Consider the following 19,291-nt stretch of genomic DNA (forward strand, 5'->3'; position numbering starts at 1 on the left):
GACATTCACTGGTTCCACAGTCGAAGAAGCATCTTGTGGCATACGGGACTCCGAATGGGTCTCAGCAGATACCTGTGAATCCACTTGAAGTAGGCATCAGGGGCCTGTAAAGGCTCCTCACTGAGTACTGGCGGACTGGCGGCTAGCTTAACGGAAGCTTCGTCGGCAGTTTTGGACCTATGCAGTCTGTCTCTGTCTTTATCCTTGTTTTTTCGGAAAATCAGTAGATGGATGGCTTACCGAAACCATTTCAGAATACGAAGATCAAGAGCGAAAAAAATTAGCGACAAAGAGACCCCGACGACAAATGGTTTGGGAGTTAAACAAGGCACAAAACCAACAGTGAGGGATGTCGTGGTCTGGGCCTAAACAGGTGACGCAGTAAGAATGAAAATCTCTGTGAGGTATTTGCTTTCCACAGTCAAGACAATTATTAACTTTTTCTGACATTGGTTAGAGCAAGAAAAAAGGATCCCCAATGAGGTACTTAGCTTTAGTAGACTTCAGGATAATTCATCTCAAACGCAAATTCAGGTAGCGGCCAACTAGCACTTGCAAACTACTTCTGCTTCGGGCTCCTCCTCTGCAAGAAAGACTGATGTAATGGCGTCGGCTACTTGTTTTTATACTCCTAACGACCTGACATCAGGGAAGAAGTGACAGCATCCGACGTAGAAATATTAAGTCTCTGATATTCGGGCTGACTGAGGGCTACCTGCAGGCAGATAACCCAAGTGTGATGACTGCAACAGTGAAACACGAAGAACATTGAAAGTATTTAGCAACAAAAATGGCCCTACGATGAATAGTTTGGGCGTTGAACAAGGCACAAAACCGACAGCGAGGTACGTCATGGTCTGAGCCTAAACAGGTAACACTGTAAGAATGGAAATCTCGGTGTGGTGTTTGCTTTCCACAGTCAAGACAATTGTTAACTTTTTCTGACATCGGTTAGAGCAAGAAAAAAAGGGTCCCCAACGGGATACTTGAATTTAGAAGACTTCAGGATAATTCAATTCGGAAACGAAAACTCAAGTAGCGGCCGGCAGGCACTCATGCGAACTGCTTCTGCTTTGGGCTCCTCGGCAAGAAAGACTGATGTAATGACTTCGGCTGCCTGTATTTATACCCCTGATGACCTGACGTCAGTCCTGGAGCGACAGCAACCTACGCAGAAATACGAAGTCTCTTGTATTCGTGCCGACTGAGGGCTACCTGCAGGCAAATAACCCAAGTATGATGACTGCAACACTGAAACACGAAGAACATCAAAGGGTTACTGTATAGACAGTGGACCCATGAGGGAGGGCGACAGGGTGAGATAATCCAGCAACTGGCAGTGCCCAGAGCCTACTGTCTGGCACTTCTAGCCATAGCCCATGCCATTCTTTTGCAGGTCATATGGGCATAAAGTGTATGAAGAGACGTATTATGCAGAACGTTTACTGGCTTGAGATTACAAGGAATGTAAGAAGGTACTGCAGGACCTGTGAGCAAAGCAAAAATGTAGGCAAAGCAGGAGACAAGATCAGAGCTCCTCAGATGCCTCCGCCTGTGACTGAGGAGACATTTCAGATGGTAGCTATAGATTTTGTGGGGCCTTCTCAGTACTCCAAGTTCCACAAGGAAGTATATCCTGGTGGTAGTAGATTATGCTACTAGATACCCTGAGGCTGTGGCTCTGTCCTCCAACGAGGCAGAGAAAGGTGGCAAAGTTTTGTTAGAGATTTTCAGTAAGTAGGATTCCCAAGAGAAATACTAGCTGACAGAGGTGCCAATTTCATGTCAGACCTGTTGGCTTGTTTGTGGAAGTGCTGTGGGGTGAAGCAGCTAAAGAACTTGTGGAGATGTTAAGCTCTACACTAAACACTATGCTACAGGCATTTGCAGACCAGTTAAAGAGTGGTACAAATATTTGCCCCATCAGCTGTTTGCATAGAGAGAGGTACCCCAGGAATCCACAGGTTTTTCACTCTTTGAGTTGCTGTATGGGCATAGGGTGAGGGGGCCTTTAGATTTGATTTATGATGAGTGGGAGGGTTAGTGTAAATCCCACAAGGAGTCTGCTGTGGCATATATCTTAAACTTCAGGACAAGGCTTAGGGAGCTCATGGGCTTGGCCCAGGAAAACCTGGCAGGAGCCCTACAGCAGAAAAAGGTCTGGTATGACAGGAATACTTGAGGGCGATAGTAGGTTGTGGAACAACAGGTTATGGTGCTCATTCCTGTCAGACAAAATAAGCTGCAGGCAGCTTGGGAGAGACCCTTTGAAGTGGTAAGGAAGGTCAGTGATGTTAATTACATGGTAAACCTGCTAGGCAGGAGGCAGAGGTACAAATTGTACTATGGTAACATGATAACACCTTACCATTATAGGGGGCCCTGGTGCTGAGTATTTGGAGGGGATGACAGCAGGAGTCTGAGGGGATCACAGACCTGATAAGGAGAAACAGGCCAGATAAGGTAGTGTGGACCCCAGCCTGCGAGCAGGCATTCCAAAAGCTTAAAGGGGCTTTTGGAGAACCCCCTGTGTTAGCCAGTCCAGATTAAAGCAAATAATTTGTTGTGCAGGTGGATGCTTCAAACAATGAGGTGGGGGCTGTACTCAGCCAGGTTTCCTCAGAGGAAGAACTGAGTTGTGTATCTCAACCGTAGACTCCAACCCAGGGAGGAATGTTATGCAGCTGTAGAAAAAGAATGTACAGCCATAGTATGGGCACTATAGAAACTTCAGCCCTATCTGTATGGAAGGAAATTCACTGTGGTTACAGACCATAATCCCTTAACATGGCTACCTTGAGCCAGTGAGCAAAATGCCAAGTTACTTAGGTGGAGCCTAGGGGGCTGCAGGTATATGACATGACAGCACAGTGGCGGGCTTGGTCAACAATGCTAAATCAGATGGGCTCTCAAGAAAGCGTACATGTTAATGTTTTCTCAGACAGGCCCATTTCTCTCAGGCAACATTTTTCCAGGGTCACTTGAAAAACTAGCTTGAGTTTTTAAAGGGGAAGGGGGGTGATGTTATAAGGTATTGCCCATCTGAGCCAGGAGAGTAGGGCAGTACATGTGTACATATGTCAGCATAGCTAGCTGGAGTTTTGTAAAGAATTTTATGTTATTTGACTATAACAATGATTTATACAGATGTTTGAGTTAAAATATATTTGTAAAGTTACTTCTGCTAAAAATGCATCAACAATAGGTCCTGCTGGACAGAAAGAATGCATGTATGCATATTAGGTTGTATTGTTGTACCTGATCAAATGTGTATGTTTATCAGAGAACCCTGGAAGGTTGGAAAGTATGAAACTGTGTTATAGCATTCAGATGCTGCCACAGATCTTAGCAAAGTTGTGTGTGTATTGTACAAAAGTCAGGTGACCAGAGGTGATGTCATCATCAAGCCAGCATCTGGTTTCTTTGGAACCGTAACATAAGCACTTTAGAATCTGACAGGATATATATCTCACACATTCACACTGACAGGGAGAGACATCATCTGACTTTTGCTGTGGTAAGACACAGCACACACAATCTCGTCTTGCTTTAGTAAATAGTCAGGAAACAGTAATTCTTTAGTTAGTCAGGGATATTTAGTGAGATATTTAGTGAGCCTAGTACCTACCTATGAAGCCTAGTACTACCTATGAACCTATATGATTGGATGGGAGATAGGAAATTCATCCCGGGGATCACTTCTGTGGCTCTGCTTGACAGGGGCACAGGAAAATAATTTTCTTGGGTGGCAAAAGCCAGGGTACCGTTTGGCTAGGCTTATATAGGCCCTAGGGCCAATAGCCTAGTACCTACCTATGAATTCTTTTAACATCTGGAAAGTATTTAATGCTTGTTTTAGTGAAAGTGTGGCTACGCCTGAAAGTCTTGCTCCTTTGGTCACACCCTACCATTTGTATTGATATTAATTTTACATAGTATAACCGGGTACTGCTTGTAAGAGCCTTAGGATAGCTGAATGGTGGCAGCGTGACTACATCAGATTCTGGGTAGAAAGGGGGACAGCTAGTAAATCTGTGCCAGCTTTTCCCAGGGGTGTGTGTGTGTGTGTGTGTGTGTGTGTGTGTGTGTCAGCTATTGTGAACAGGGACACAGAGCTTCAAAGTGGTCAGTGTTGAGGTTTGTGTGGGTCTGGAGAGTGAAACGGAGTCCAGCCCCAGGGTCTGCAGTGTGTTCTTAAGGGAAACTGTGCATGGTGCAGGGAGCTGCATCTGAAAATACTGTGTGAATTCATCTTTGCTCTTAGTGACCATCACTCATCGGAGTCAGTAGTGAGGATTGAGTCTCCTTGATTGCTGGCCCAGAGTAGAGACCAGTCACATCAATAAATTCGACCTATCGATAAATTCAATGGCAATCGTTAACTGCGGTCTTCAAGGTTCTCCCTTCTTCATCTGTGAAATGTTAGCACTTATAGCAGTGCTTCATGTTTTGTGCCTCTCCCATATGGCAGAAACAGTGCTGCTGCAGTTTCTGGCTCACTACCTGGCAACATAAAACATTTGGATTGTTTTAGCTTCTCAGACATCAAAAGTGGGAACTCTTCTAAGATGTAAACTAGGACTAAAATCCAAACTGTGCAAGCGGCAGAAGAGAACTGAAGGATGAGATGCAGTGGCTAGGAATGCTTTCTTAGATCAACAAATAATGCGATAGTGTGTGATAACAGGTGGTGTGCTTGCTCTCCCTCAGCCCAAACAGAAAGCTTCCAAAGTCAAACCTAAAGGATACTGCTGAAGTCTTCCAGTAGCAAAGTATGGACCAGAAAGAAAACAGTTTAAATATGGCAAGTGGTTCTAACTTGCACTGTATATGACACCAGTCTATCCACTAAAACCTAAAATGTTCTGTCATATTTGCAATACAAGATTACCTGCTGCTTTCTGTGGCTGACTAATGGCAACACTTATTCCAGCAACGGTGACTGGAAGTGTTGTTACTCCAGATGATGGCACAACAGCAGCTGGAAGAGACACCATATTTGGTTTTGTAAGGGTCACTTGTGATGTCTGCGGATTCTGTGTCTGGATCTGTCCTTGTGATTGAATACCACCAGGGACACGGGTCTAGAGGAAAAAAAAAGAAAGAAAACTCAGTATCTGAGCATTTTGTTGAATAAAAGAGCCAAGATATTCCTTTTTTGCATTTATTTTAAAATGATAGTCAGGCACTTATACAGTACAAAACTAGCTGAAATATTCTACAAGATATGAACATGGCAAATCAGAACATAAACTGCAATATGCTTAAAAGTAAAGCTCTTGAGAAGGTGTGCATGCAAATACATGAGTGTGCACACGTGCATGTATACATTAGTTGAGTCATTATTTGTTTGATTAAACAAGTCATTTTTAGTGAGCCAAACCTGCATGAGCTTATACAGGACAAATGTTTTAACTTACACAGATTCTGTTACCTCACAGTTATGTACATTAGGTAAGAGTCTACAAGGAGCAAAACCTTGTGCATTGGGTGCGTGAGCACCCCAACCATAAAAACACCAATTTCAAGTCGATGTTAAAATATTAAATTGAAAAAAGTAGAACATAAAAATAGACATGTTTCCCAGTAATGGAAACAGCAGTAAGAGTTGGCCAAAGTCAGGGAGGGGGAGCACACAAACACTGCAGAACTGAAGTGGCAAAGCTTGCTCTGCTACAAGAAAATATGTTCAGCTTGTACTGCTGTAGAGACAAGTATGAAGAATTATTCAAGCAGATGCAGCACAAATATTTTGTGTTGAGTCATTCCTAAAAACGCTGCTGCCTTTGTTGAATGTGCTTGATCTGGCCCTGTAAGTTTTTTCCATGCTTGTAATAACGGAAAGCAATACACTCCGCCATCTACTTGTAGAAGGTTGCTAGACAAATCTCTTCCCTACTTAACATGATATAAAGGGTACACAGAGCTGGTACATTTGCCTTCATTTTTTTATCCTTGTCTAGATTACACCTAAGCTATCTGTTCACTGGAACCTGGATGACCTGATACAATGATGCCATTGAAACCATCAACTGTATGGATAATGGACTGGTCCTAATGAATGTCTGCAACTCTGAAATATCCCTAACAGAAATAGTAGCAAATAAGAAAAAAGCATTTAAAAATATGAACTTCACAAAGTTGAGCTAAACAGCTAAATGGTTCAAAGGAGAAAGGGTCAGTTTTTCAAAAAGTCCCAATGATGAGACACATTATTCTTTGGGAGGGGGACTCAAAAGCAGTAGTCTTTTCAAAAAATGCTCCAAAAAGATAATAACTGTTAAAGAGTTACGGGTAAGCAATATGGAATGCAAAAAAGGTGTACTTTGAATGAAGCACATGGAACAAAGTTGAAAGATAAAGAAAGGCTTGTTGAACAGAAATCTATTCAGGGTAATGTTGTTTTATCCGTATAAAAGTGAACATCTGATCTATTTTATCAGGCAGGATTTTCTAGTGTTAGGTCTTCTAGCCTCCTTAATAATCAAGGCTTTATTTGCTTATTTATTTTATTTATCTGACATTTGTTTATCAGGAAAGTTCAACTGGGCCAGAAAGTGCCCATTTTCAGCAGAAGCCCGGGGAGAAAAGCTCCACAATTACAATATTTCAAAAATCAATTACAGCTATTTTCAATCACAAAGTATCATGCTACATTAAAAACAGCTAGTACAAATATTTTAAATCACAAAATATCATGTATCACGTTACACTACAAAACATAAAAATGAAAAAAAGTAGTAATGAGAAAAACTGAGAACATAAGTTTCATAGTGCAATGCATGAAAAACTAACATGAGTTGAAGAGAAAATGTGAGAAAAAAAATTAGTGTCATATATTAGTATGTGGTAAATGAGACCTGAGAAAGGAAAGGTCTACAGAGATGAATTAAATAAGGTAAGGTAGTGGGGAAAACAAAAAAGGAGCGGAGTAGGAGGCTGAAGAGGATTGTGAAGTGTGATCTAGGTTGAAGGAGGAGAGTTACGTATAGCGAGTAAGTTCGGCCAGGATTGGCACAGGAGCAGTTCCAAAATTTTGTAAGGTATTATTTTAGGCAGCATTTAAAGATAAGTAGGTTAAAAATAGTTCTGGTGGTTAAAGGTAAGGAATTCCTTTTTTTTTTTTTTTTGCTGCTACTGAGTACGAGTATAAGCTTTGTCCAGGGGATTTACTTGGTTTATTTATGGTGAAAGTTGTTTTCCAATCTACATAGCTCTTTTTGGAAAATGCATGTTGATTAAAGGGGTAAGAGCTGACCAGTCTAATGGTTTGTGTATGATTTTATGTACTGTTATTAATTGAATGTGGGAGAGGTGGAGGAGGAGTTGCAGATAGCTAAGGGTATGCAGAGTTTTACAGTGATGGGTAAAGAGGATGAATTAGTAGGAATTCTGTTGTAGTAGCTTTCAATTTTTTTTTTAAATGGAGGACAGTACATTAGTTAGAATTGGTGCTCCATAGACTAGGGACGACAATAGGTAAATTTTCGCTACAATAATTTTGTAGGTGTGCTCAGAAAAATATTGTTTCTGTACAGCATGCCTAGTTTTTGATGGGTCTTCTTGATATTACTTTGGATGTGGAGGTCAAATTTAAGATCATTATCTGTTATGATTCGTAATAGTTTGGTATAGTGGACTACCTCAATTTCACTGCCACTTGCTGAAAAGATTTTGAAAGATGCTTTGTTAGGGGTGTGAGTTTTTGGGGTAAAGAGGCGTTTTTTTTTTTTTTTTTGAGGGATGACTAGGAGTTGTGGCATTGTAAGACAGGTTTGAATTGAGATGACAGCTTGCTGACTGATTTCTTGGAGGTGAGTTAAGGTGTTTGAAGACAAGATACAGAGTCATCTGCATACTGAATCAAGGTGCCTTCACAAGAAGATGAATGTGCTTACTGATAAAAAATATTGAATAGTAGAGGGCCAAGGATGGATCCTTGTGGGACTCCCGTGGAAGTGGGAAGGTACATGGAGATGGATCCTTGTTATTTTACACCTTGTTGCCTGTTGGCAAAGTAGCTAGAGAACCATTGAATAGATGGAGATGCTATACCCAGGGTGAAAGTTGATAAAGAGGTTTACTGTGAGAGACCATTTCAAAGGCTTCTGACAGACCTAGAAATACTGCACGTACAACTTTATTAGAGTTGCGAGCTTTACTGACAGTGTCCATAAATAATAGTAATGCAGTAGAGGTGCTGTGGTCTAGGCAAAATCCATGTTGCATATTGGTGATTAGCTTATTTTATAAGAGATAGGGGAGAAATTGTGGATGAATGCATCTTTTAAGGATTTTAGAGAGTGGAGACAGAATGGTTATGGGATGGAAATTTGTAGTGTCAGTGGAATTACCTCCTTTATGTAAGGGGGTAATGTATGCCATTTTCCACAAGTTAGGGACAGAAGATTCTGTTATTGATCTATTAATAAGAATGCTGACTGGGTAACCTACTGCATCTACATTTAGGTATTCTGGGGGAAGGTTGTCATCTGAGGAGGAACAATGTTTTAGTTTATCAATAAAAAAAGAAAAGCAGCACACAAGCATGCCTGGGTGTCCACAGTACAAAAAGTACAAAATCCACCAAGAAAAGCACTGGAAAAACTGAAAGTTATTTTCTTTTAAACCATTCAAAAAACATTTAACCAATCAGCTCATCTCATTAACAAGTCAATTAAATACATAAAAAGATTTAAAGGCATGCTACAAAAATGTACAACTCAATGTCCACATAGTTAACACAGTTTATAACACAATGGCATTCACCCCTGTATATTCACTTTAGTAATTTTCCTATTTTTTAAGAAACATTGTATGTTCACCATATCATTCCGACCAGGGGATAAATAAGAAGCAAGTTTAATCTGCCATTCTGCCTCTCTTTGTTCAACATAATTTCTAAAATCCCCTCCCCTAAGGTCATGCTTAGCAACTTCTACTACAGAAAAAGTAAATTTCTTCCAGTTAGAACATGTCAAAGAATGCTAACAAAGGACATTATTACTATTTTTTCTTTTTATAGCATGCAAGTGCTCTAATACCCATTTCCTTAGACTCCTGGTTGACATGCCAACATACAAACTTGGTCATGTTGAACACATCGCAAGATACACTATCCCTGATGTACTACAGCTCAATTTTCCAGGGATGGGTATAATAAACTGTAGATGTTCCAGGAACACAAAGGGACCCTCAGAAAAAAATCTACATGTCCTACATCCTGAACATTTAAACAAGGGTTGGCCCAAAGTTATTATTTAATAACAAATGTTTAAAATTTAGATTTTTCTTGTAAACAAAATGGGGGCCTTCTTCAAGAACTTTAGATAAAAAGAAGTTATTTACTCACTATAACGTTCCATCTAAGTAGTTAGACTTCATTTGTCAGCAACCTCTGGGTTTCAAATCCGATACGTATCTGAGCCGGCAGCTTCTCAAGCTAAAGATTCAAGCTCCAAGCTCCTCCCCCTTACCCATACTACACTGCAACCTCCTTCCAATCCTCAGATCGAGTTTGCCACCCACTGCGTGACACACAACAACCCAAGAGACATAACCTGACCAGAATACATAATCTAGGCTCACCAGACCCAGAACACTGAGCCCAAAACACAGACATAAACCACCAAGGTCAGGGGGAAGGAAGGAGGGAGGGAAGGTTGCTGACAAATGAAGTCTTAACTACTCAGATGGAATGTTATGGTGAGAACATAACTTCTTTATCTGAAGTAGTTAACTTTATTTGATCATCAACCTGTGGGACAGAGTCCCCAGCTACCAAAAATCTTGGGTGGCCTTTAAGGAAGGATATTCCGGAGCACTGCAGAACCAAAAGAACCCTTCCTCTAGACACCATGTCCAATTTATAATGAGTAATAAAAGTGCGAGAGGAAGCCAAGGTAGCCGCTGATCTGGACCAAAATGCAGCAGAAGTAGCCAAAGAACGAGTAGAGTGAGCATGAATCTTGGCTGGTTCTGGTAATTTGCATCCCTTGTATGCCTGTACATAAAAAGAAGTTATGTCCTTACCATAACGTTCCATGTGGAGTGTTCATCTCGCCTTGGTTATTACACATGGGTTCGGAGCCGATCCTCGGCTCCGTGCCGGCCGACTGCAAGCTCTGCATCGAGAAGAAGCTCGAGGACATCTAATACCCACAATCCCCCTCTGCCTTTACCTCAGATCTAGTTTGCAAGCAAACCAGACATAAAGCACGCACACATGCCAAACTATATACATAGAAGTACATATATACAAACATACCAAGGGTATGATAGTAACACTAATAATGCAACAGCAGAAGGAGAATACTCCAGACCAGGCACCAAATTGAACGTTCTTCCTAAGGGTGGGAGGGGTGGGAGTGTAATAACCAAGGCGAGATGAACACTCCACATGGAACGTTATGGTAAGGACATAACTTCTTTATGTGAGAGTGTTCAATCTCGCTTTGTTCTTACACATGGGTAGCGCCCTAGCTCCATGATCCTGAGGAACTCAAGGGAGAACGTTCTTGAGCACAGTGGAACCAAAGGTTGCCCTATCCCTAGAAACCCTGTCCACTTTGTAATGAGAGATAAATGTATGTGGTTTAGCCCAAGTAGCAGCCGCACAAATAGTGTCTAGTGGTAAGCGAGCTGCGTGAGCCAAAGATGTAGAAACTGATCTGGTGGAATGTCCTTTGGGTTTGACTGATAATGTTTGGTCAGAGGCCTCATAAACATATGTGATACAGTCAGTTAGCCATTTAGAAAGAGTTCGTTTCGTAACTGCAAGACCCTTTCTGCTGTCAGCAAAAGCTACAAATAGTTGATCAGATTTCCTGTGATCTTTTGTTCTATCCAAATAAAATCTGAGTTTTCTATGGACATCCAGTTTGTGCAACATATACTCCAATTTATTAGAGTGGTTCTTAAAGAAGGTGGGTAACTCAATGGACTGATTAATATTACTAGAAGAGCAAACTTTGGGGAGAAAGGATGGATTAGTGCGTAGGGATACTCTGTCAGAATGAAATATTAAATAAGGATGTTTGACAGAAAGGGCCTGAAGCTCAGACACTCGTCTAGCAGATGTAATGGCCACTAGAAATAAAGTTTTCCATGACAAATATTTCAATGTGCAACTTGAGGCTGGTTCAAAGGGTGGCAACATCAATTTAGAGAGCAACAGGTTCAAATTCCACGGTGATGTCGGACTTCTGACTGGTGGTCTGATATGAAAAGAACCTTTTAAAAAGGCTTTACAAAGTCTGTGAGCCATAATAGGCGCACCACATTCCTCTACATGATAGTTAGAAATGGCAGCTAACTGTACTCTTAAAGTAGCCGGGGAAGCTCCCTCATGAAATAGTTCAGTCAAGAACTCTAAAATCTTGTTTAACGGAGCTATAACAGGGTCTAACTGATGTGACTCCGCCCAAAAGACAAAACGTTTCCACTTACTGGTGTAAGTCTTTGTAGTGGAAACTTTATGAGAAGCTACTAAAATATCTTGAACCGCCGATGTAAGGGGAACCGACCTGGCTAGAAAGGGAAGCGGAGCAGCCAAGCTGCTAGATGGAGAGATTCTAGAGATGGGTGAGGAACTCCTGACGAGTGAGTCAGTAGATCTGGCTCTGGGTCCAGCATCCAAGGTCCCCGAATGCGGTGATGCAATAGAAAAGGGAACCAAATTTGACGAGGCCAGAACGGAGCAATGACAATAATAGTCCTCTGAAGGTTGTTGGCTTTCTGTAGAAACTTTGCAATCAGGGGAAATGGAGGAAAAGCATATAGGAGACCCGGGGGCCAATCGTGCACCAGCGCGTCCCTGGGGACTTCCCCTGGAGGGGGTAATAGGGCAAAGTAGCTCCTGCATTTGGCGTTCATTGGAGACGCAAACAGATCGCAGGTAGGCTGGCCCCATTTGCGAAAAATCATTCTCGCAACTGACTGTTTGAGGGACCACTCGTGAGGCAACAGTATTGCCCTGCTCAGCCTGTCTGCTATGACGTTGGATGACCCCGGGATGTGCGTTGCGATCAGAAAGCGACCAGTGGACTCCGCCCATTGCCAAATTCTCATGGCCTCTCTGCATAGTTGGTAAGACCTGGTTCCCCCTTGCTTGTTTATGTACCAGACTACGGACATGTTGTCTGTCTGAACTGCAATGGTCCCTGGAGGAAGAAGGGGAGCAAAGTGTTGCAACGCCAAAAACACTGCCCTCAACTCCAGAACATTGATGTGCAGATTGTACTCCAGATTGGTCCATTTGCCTTGGACTGTCTGTCCCTGAAAGATGCCCCCCCACCCTATCAGGGAAGCGTCCGTGGTTATCGTAAGCTGACGTGCGGGTAGCACAAATGGTCTTCCGCTGGATAGGTTGCAAGTCTGTAACCACCACATTAGGTGTGATTTGCATGTTTTCGTTATCAATATTTCGTGAGTCAGTGGGAGTTGTTGGAATGACCATTGTGCAAACAGAAGCCATTGTAGCACTCTCATGTGCAGTCTTCCCAATGGTATCGCAACGAGAGAAGCTGCCATGAGACCCAAGACTTTCAGAACAAGTTTTGCCGGGGACTTTCTGGACGACAGCAGAAGAGAAATGTTGATTTGAAGTGCTACTATTCTTTCTGTAGGAAGTCTTAGAACTAACTGGTGCGTATCTAATTCCGCTCCTATGAATAAGATATGCTGTGATGGCTGTAGTAAAGATTTTTCGAAATTTACTGAAATTCCAAGGTGTGTACAAAGTTGTAGGGTGTAATCCCTGGCCTGTATCAGTTGACGCCTGGTGGTGGCAGACAGGAGCCAGTCGTCCAGATACGGAAACACCTGGAATCCTAGGCGCCTCAGATGAGACACTACCACTGCCATGCATTTGGTGAAGACCCTGGGGGCTGTGGTCAGACCAAAGGGCAGGGCTCGAAACTGATAGTGACTGGCTCCCAGCCGGAAGCGCAAATGATCCCTGGACGCCCTGGCCATTTTGATGTGGTAGTATCGTCCTTCAGATCTATTGAGCACATCCAGTCGTCCTTCTGTAAGAATGGAAGGATCGATTGAAGCGTGACCATTGGACACTTTTGCTTCTTGACAAACATTTTGAGATGGCTTAGGTCCAGAATCGGCCTCCAGTCCCCTGTTTTCTTTGGAACTAAAAGAACCTTGAGTAAGTTCGAATCCTATTTGGTCCGCTGGGACTGGTTGGATGACACTTTTTCTAGCAGCTTTGAAATTTCTGTAGCTGCTGGCTCTCGCAGATGGGGTGGTACATCTGGGAGTTTTCTCTTTGGAATGGGGTGGATAGAAATGGGATTTTGTAACCTCTGGTAACAACGCTTTTACCCAATTGTCTGAAGAAAGGTTTTGCCAGGCCTGAGGGTATAAAGCTAGCGACCCCGACTGCCTCCAGAGCAGGACAGTCGGGCCTCCTCTCAGGAGTGCTGAAAAGGTTTGCCAGGGAGGTTATCCCTGTCACCTTGGTTTTGCGGACCCCCTCTGCCGCCAGGGCGGCGTCTTCCACCTCTGCCCCCCCCTGCCTCTAGAGGGGGGATCACCCCGTGTGTTTGGAAAGATCCTTGGGGTTTTGAAACCACATTTTCCCACCACGTTGCCCTTTGGGGTACGGTCTGGAAGGGGTGGAAAACGGACTCCGACAGCAGACAGAGTCTTTCCCTCCTGTTCACACCGGGTAAGGGTCTCCTTTACTTTAGGGCCAAAAAGTGTGGCTCCATCAAATGGGGCGTTAGTAAAGGAAGACTTGAAGGCTTCCGCAAACGAACATAAGCGCATCCAGGATTGCCTACGAAGAGCAATCGCTGAAGCCGCTGCCCTACTCGATCCCTCGGCTGCATAAGATATCAGCCTCATGGACGAGTTTACAATGGATGTAAGGGTGTTGAGATGTGCTGTAACTTTCTCTGAAACAGCAGCATCTGTAGTACCCTGGAGGGTATCTCCCAACTCTTTGACTAGATCCCTCTGTAAGCGTGTAAAATGAGTCAAATAGTTCAGGGAACGCATAGAAAGCCGCTGAACTGAAAATGCGCTTCCGTATCTGTCCATGGTCCTAGAATCTCTGTTAGGCGGATGGACAGATGAGGAAGACTCCGACATCTCCTTTTTCGTGGCCGCTGCCACCACCATGGCGTCTACTGGAACTCCTTTGGTGAGGTAAGCCTTGTCCTGTGGTGCCGTAATGTACTTATTAGGCTTCCTAGGGACTGGTTCCACCGTGTCAGGTGTCTCCCACGCCCTTCGAGCAATCAACTCCATTAACTCATCGAAGGGCGGAGTGACCCAGGAGGAGGAAGGGCGAGCACCAAATGCCTTCAGCAAAACTGACTCATCCTCAGAAGGGGGGAGGGATTGCCAGTCACCTCTCTGTTTTAGGATCTCCAAGATGTCAGAAAAAGAGACATCTTCTGAAGGTGACTTAGGGGACCCTTCTGACTCATCCAAGTCAGTATCAGATGTCAAAGATTCTTGTGGAGAATCTAAGTGTCTCCTCTTACACAATCTTTTCCTAGGGACTTCTTCGTGGGGAACATCCGAAGAAGCCTCCGAGGAAGAGGGGGCACCCTCTAGGGGTGGCTGAGATACCGGTGCTCGACGCTTGGATGTAGCCGTGGGTGCAGAGGAGGATAACGGTCCTTTGTGGGGAGGAGAAGCTGTTCCTGCTGATGTGGTTGTCTGGGTAGACAACACCTTCCTCATGAGGTCGAAGGCCCCGGGTCCCAGTCGAGGTATCTCCGGTTCGAAGAAATGGGAAGAATCCCGAAACAGGAACTGAAGGCACCGACCCGAGGACGGAACCGAGTCGATCCGCGCCGAGGCTCCGAGAGGGAGTGTCGGAACCGAAACATCAGTCCGACTCTCGGTCCCGGAACCAAGGATGGATCTTCGGCTCCGAGACTCCAGTACCGGATCGGATGGAGTCGAGGTGAACGGTGCCGACCGAGAAAAAGACGGTTCTGGCACCGAGGGCTCCACAATCATCAGTTCAGCTTCTTCCGGCTCCGAAGACTGGACAGGTCTCGGAGGAAGAACAGGTGGAGATAGTGGCAGGCCTTCAAGTCTCGACATCAACTGAGAGGAGACCGAGATAAGCTTGGATAAGGCCGTATTCTCCATCAATTTCTGCACCACACGGTCCACATCGGTGTCGGAGAGGGGCCTGGAAGAACGAGTCGAAGGAATCGAAGACGGAGCCGACCTCAACAGAGTCGATGGAGGGAGCTCCGTCACCGGTTCCAAGACTCGAGGCTCGGAAACTGCCAACAGTTGAACACTCGGCCCCGAAGTCTGTGGAACCGGTGATCTAACTTTACCCGAAGAGCTCGCAGCCGATGACTTGGGCTCCGACGTCTTCGATTCCTTCGAGGATTTGGATGCCTGGTCTAAAGCATCCAGAGCCTCCTGGAAAGAGGGTTTCAATAAACCTCTATCCATCAGTTTCCTGCGCCTATCTGTCATGACCCTCCCACTAAAAGAGTGACAAATTGAACAGTCCTCTTGTAAGTGGAGAGGGCCAAGGCAGTAGACACAGGAACTGTGGTTGTCTGTGACCGACATCTTTTGGCCACACTGGCAACGTTTAAATCCAGATTTCATTTTCTCAGACATTTTGTAGTAAGAGAAAAAAGTCAAGTCCAGTAAAGTAGTCAATCCAGAGAAAAAAGGTCAAATCCGGTAAAAATGTCAGTCCGTTTGTCAATCCAAGTAGGGGTGGTAGGCCCCGAAAAACTCTATACCAGTTAAAAGAAGTTAAACTAAGTTAACGGTACCGAGAATTTCTCTCTCTACACACACATACACTAAATACAGTAACAAGTAATTTTTGAACAAGTTCTCCTAAAATTTAACAAAAAGAAAGTTAAATCTTATCTGAAGATGCTCGAGCTAGCCTCCAGCGATGCGAATGCAGCAGCGGCAAACTAGATCTGAGGTAAAGGCAGAGGGGGATTGTGGGTATTAGATGTCCTCGAGCTTCTTCTCGATGCAGAGCTTGCAGTCGGCCGGCACGGAGCCGAGGATCGGCTCCGAACCCATGTGTAAGAACAAAGGCGAGATTGAACACTCTCACATTGAAGGGTTAGGAACCATCGGCGCTGACCCCGACTCTGGGGCTCCTTGGATCCAGGGAGTCCGAAACCCAGGGATGGATCAGAGAAGGAGCTATCAGGGCGAACATCAGAGCCAAACACCCCACTCCGGCGGGAGGGGGAGCCAGCAATACTCCCATCTGCAATTGAGTCTGTAAGAACCTTCTCATCATCCGGTCCATCTAGCAAGAGTCACCTTTGAAACTGGTTTCCCCAAAAAGGGTTTGGCAAAGGAAACAAAAAGCTGATCAGACTTACGGAAGGGTTTAAACCTATGTAAGTAAAAGCATAACTGTCTGTGAACGTCCAGCAAATGGAGTTTGCATTCCCCTTTATTTTGAAAATTAGGGAAGAATACTGGGAGATTAATAGACTGATTAATGTTTGACTCCAAAGCAACTTTAGGAAGGAAAGAAGGGTTAGTCCAGAGAGACACCCTATCCTAATAAAAAACTAAGTACGGTGGTTTCATACATAAGGCTTGAAGCTCCGACACTCTTCTGGCCGAAGTGATAGCCACCAGGAAAGCTGTCTTCCATGACAAGAATTTCAAATCAACTGATGTTGCGGGTTTGAATGGAGGCGCAACTAAGGCCTGAAGAACCAAGGTCAAATCCCACGGAGGAGAAGGATGTTTAATAGGAGGTCTCAACAAAAAAGTACCTTTGATAAAGGTCTTACAAATTCTGGCAGTAGCTAGAGAACCTGAAATTTTCTCCTACATGGAAATGTGAAATAGCCGCCAGCTGGACTTTAACTGTGGAACAACTGGCCCCCTGCTGGAAAATTTGAGACAAAAAAATCTAATACCGCTGGAACAGGAGCAGTAAAGAGATCTAAATTTCTCTGAGAAGCCCAAATGAAAAACGCTTCCATTTACTACGGTACACCTTCCTGGTAGAGGACTTTTGTGCCGCCACCAGAATGGACTTAATGGGGAAAGAGAGACCGGGAGTCCTGGCAATTAATGGAACTGGAGCAACCAAGCAGTAAGCTTGAGGCTGTCCAGATTTGGTGGAGGAATTCCCCGAGGGATGACCAATGAGATCCGGAATGGGATCCAATATCCAGGGCAGAGCTACTGGATGAGACTGTAGGCAGGGAAACCAAATCTGACAAAGCCAGAATGGGGCTATGAGGATAAACCTGCTCCCCAACCGCCGAGCTTTCTGTAAGAATTTTGTCATCAGAGGAAGCGGGGGCTGCACATAAAGAAGACCAGGTGGCCAAGCATGGACAAGAGTGTCTCTGGGGGCGCCCCCCGTAGGGAAAAAGAGCGAAGAAGTCGCTGCACTTCGCACTGGATGGTGATGCGAAGAGATCGCAGCAAGGCTGACCCCCCTTGAGGAAGATCTGTTCCGCTACATAAGGGTTCAGAGACCACTCGTAAGGCAAAAGGATAGTCCTGCTCAGTTTGTTCGCCAAAATGTTGGACCAACCCAAGATGTGTGTTGCTATCAGAAAACGGTTGGTGAAGATCACCCATTCCCACACTCTCATTGCCTCTCGACAAAGTGGGTAGGACCTGGTTCTCCCCTGTTAGTTGATATACCAGACCACTGACATATTGTCTGACTGAACTGCAATAGTTCCCAAAGGAAGAGAAGCATGAAGGGCCTGCAACGCTAAAAGGACTGCTCTCATCTCCAGAACACTGATATGCAGAACAGTCTCGTTTGGGGTCCACATGCCTCGGACAGTCCTGCCCGAGCAATGCCCCCCCCAGACAAGAGGCATCCATGGTCACCGTGGCTTGGGGTGGAGGCATAACAAAGGGGCGTCGTTCTCGCAGATCCTGGGATTGAAGCCAACACATGAGAGAAGCTTTCCACACCTTGCTTACAGGAATTGGGAAGTCTAGGGGCTGGTACAACAGAGACCACTTGAACTTGTAACAGCCACTGTAACACACTCATATGCAGATGTGCACCAGGAACCAGATTTATAGCTGCTGCCATGGACCCTAAGGCTCTCAGGACTAACTCTACTGTAGGAGTCTGAAGAAGCACAAAGACAAACAATCAGGTTCCGAAGTCTGTCTGGGGTCAAAAATATCCTGACCTGAAGAGAATATATTCTTGCCTCTATGAAGTCCAGAATCTGAACAGGCTGAAGAGAGGACTTCATAAGGTTTATTGCAATACCCAGTAGGTTCGACAACTGAAGGAAGGAATTTCTGGCTTGCTTAAGTTGATGCCTAGTGGGGGCAGTGAGGAGGTACGGGAAGACCTGAATGCCCTGGAGCCTCAAGTGGGCCGCTACAACTGCCATGACCTTGGTAAACACCCTGGGGGCTGTGATGAGACTGAAAGGTAGGACCCTGAAGGCAGTGACTGGCTCCTAGCCGAAAGAGGAGAAACCTCCTGGATCGCATGTCCATCAGGATATGGTAGTACGCATCCTTGAGGTCTACCGAGCACATCCAGTCTTCCTCCTGCAAAAATGGCAGGATGGATTGTAATGTGACCATCTGGAACTTCTCCTTTGCCACGGACAGGTTCATCATGGATAGGTCGAGAATCGGCCTCAAGTCCCCGTCTTTTTTGGCACCAAAAAAAACCTGGAATAGATGCCTGATCTGGACTGTTCTGGGGGAACCGGTTGGATTGCCCTTTTGCCTAGCAGCTTTTCTATTTCCAAAGCTACCACCTCCCTGTGAGTGGGTGGGACGCCCGGGAGGAGCCTTATGGTTAAGGGACTGTATATGAAGGGAATGGAGTGACCTCTGGATATTATTCGAAGCACCCAGCAGTCTGATGTTATGGATTCCCACTGAGCTATGTGCTTCGAAAAATGCCCCCCCCCGACTGCCTCCAGAGTGGAGCAGTCAGGCAACCCCTCACGGCTGCTGCGCTGGTTGATCCGAAAAAGGTTCCGAGCCGGCATCCACCTTGTCCCCCTCTGCCTCTAGGGGAAAAGGAGTCCACAGGGTTCCGGAAATACTGAGACTTCCGGAACCACAACTTATTCTGCCCTCGCTGGTTCCTGGAAAAGGACCTTTGAGGGTTGGAGAAGTGGATCCTGATGGCCAACAGCGTCTTCCCGTCCTTCTCATGCTGGACTAGCATGTCTCAGACGGTCATCTCGAACAGAGTCGAACCGTCAAAAGGGGCATTTGCGAAGGATGCCTTGAAAGATTCCGAAAAATCGCAAAGCTGGAGCCAGGCATGACACCTCATGGCAATACCGGTCCCGGC

General features: G+C 44.9%; 1 protein-coding gene across 3 annotated transcripts in view; it reads right to left on the minus strand.

The window, feature by feature from the left end:
• EP400 (E1A binding protein p400) overlaps nt 1-19,291 on the minus strand; it is a 3,509,270-nt gene that overhangs the window by 236,722 nt on the left and 3,253,257 nt on the right. For all 3 annotated transcript variants that reach the window (XM_044065578.1, XM_044065569.1, XM_044065563.1), the window contains one exon: nt 4,892-5,084. In XM_044065578.1, coding sequence (XP_043921513.1) covers nt 4,892-5,084 — 193 coding nt within the window. The remainder of the gene's footprint in view (nt 1-4,891; nt 5,085-19,291) is intronic.

Source organism: Protopterus annectens, chromosome 1.part0, assembly GCF_019279795.1.
Source record: "Protopterus annectens isolate FY-2018-M chromosome 1.part0, PAN1.0, whole genome shotgun sequence".
Taxonomy (NCBI): domain Eukaryota; kingdom Metazoa; phylum Chordata; order Ceratodontiformes; family Protopteridae; genus Protopterus; species Protopterus annectens.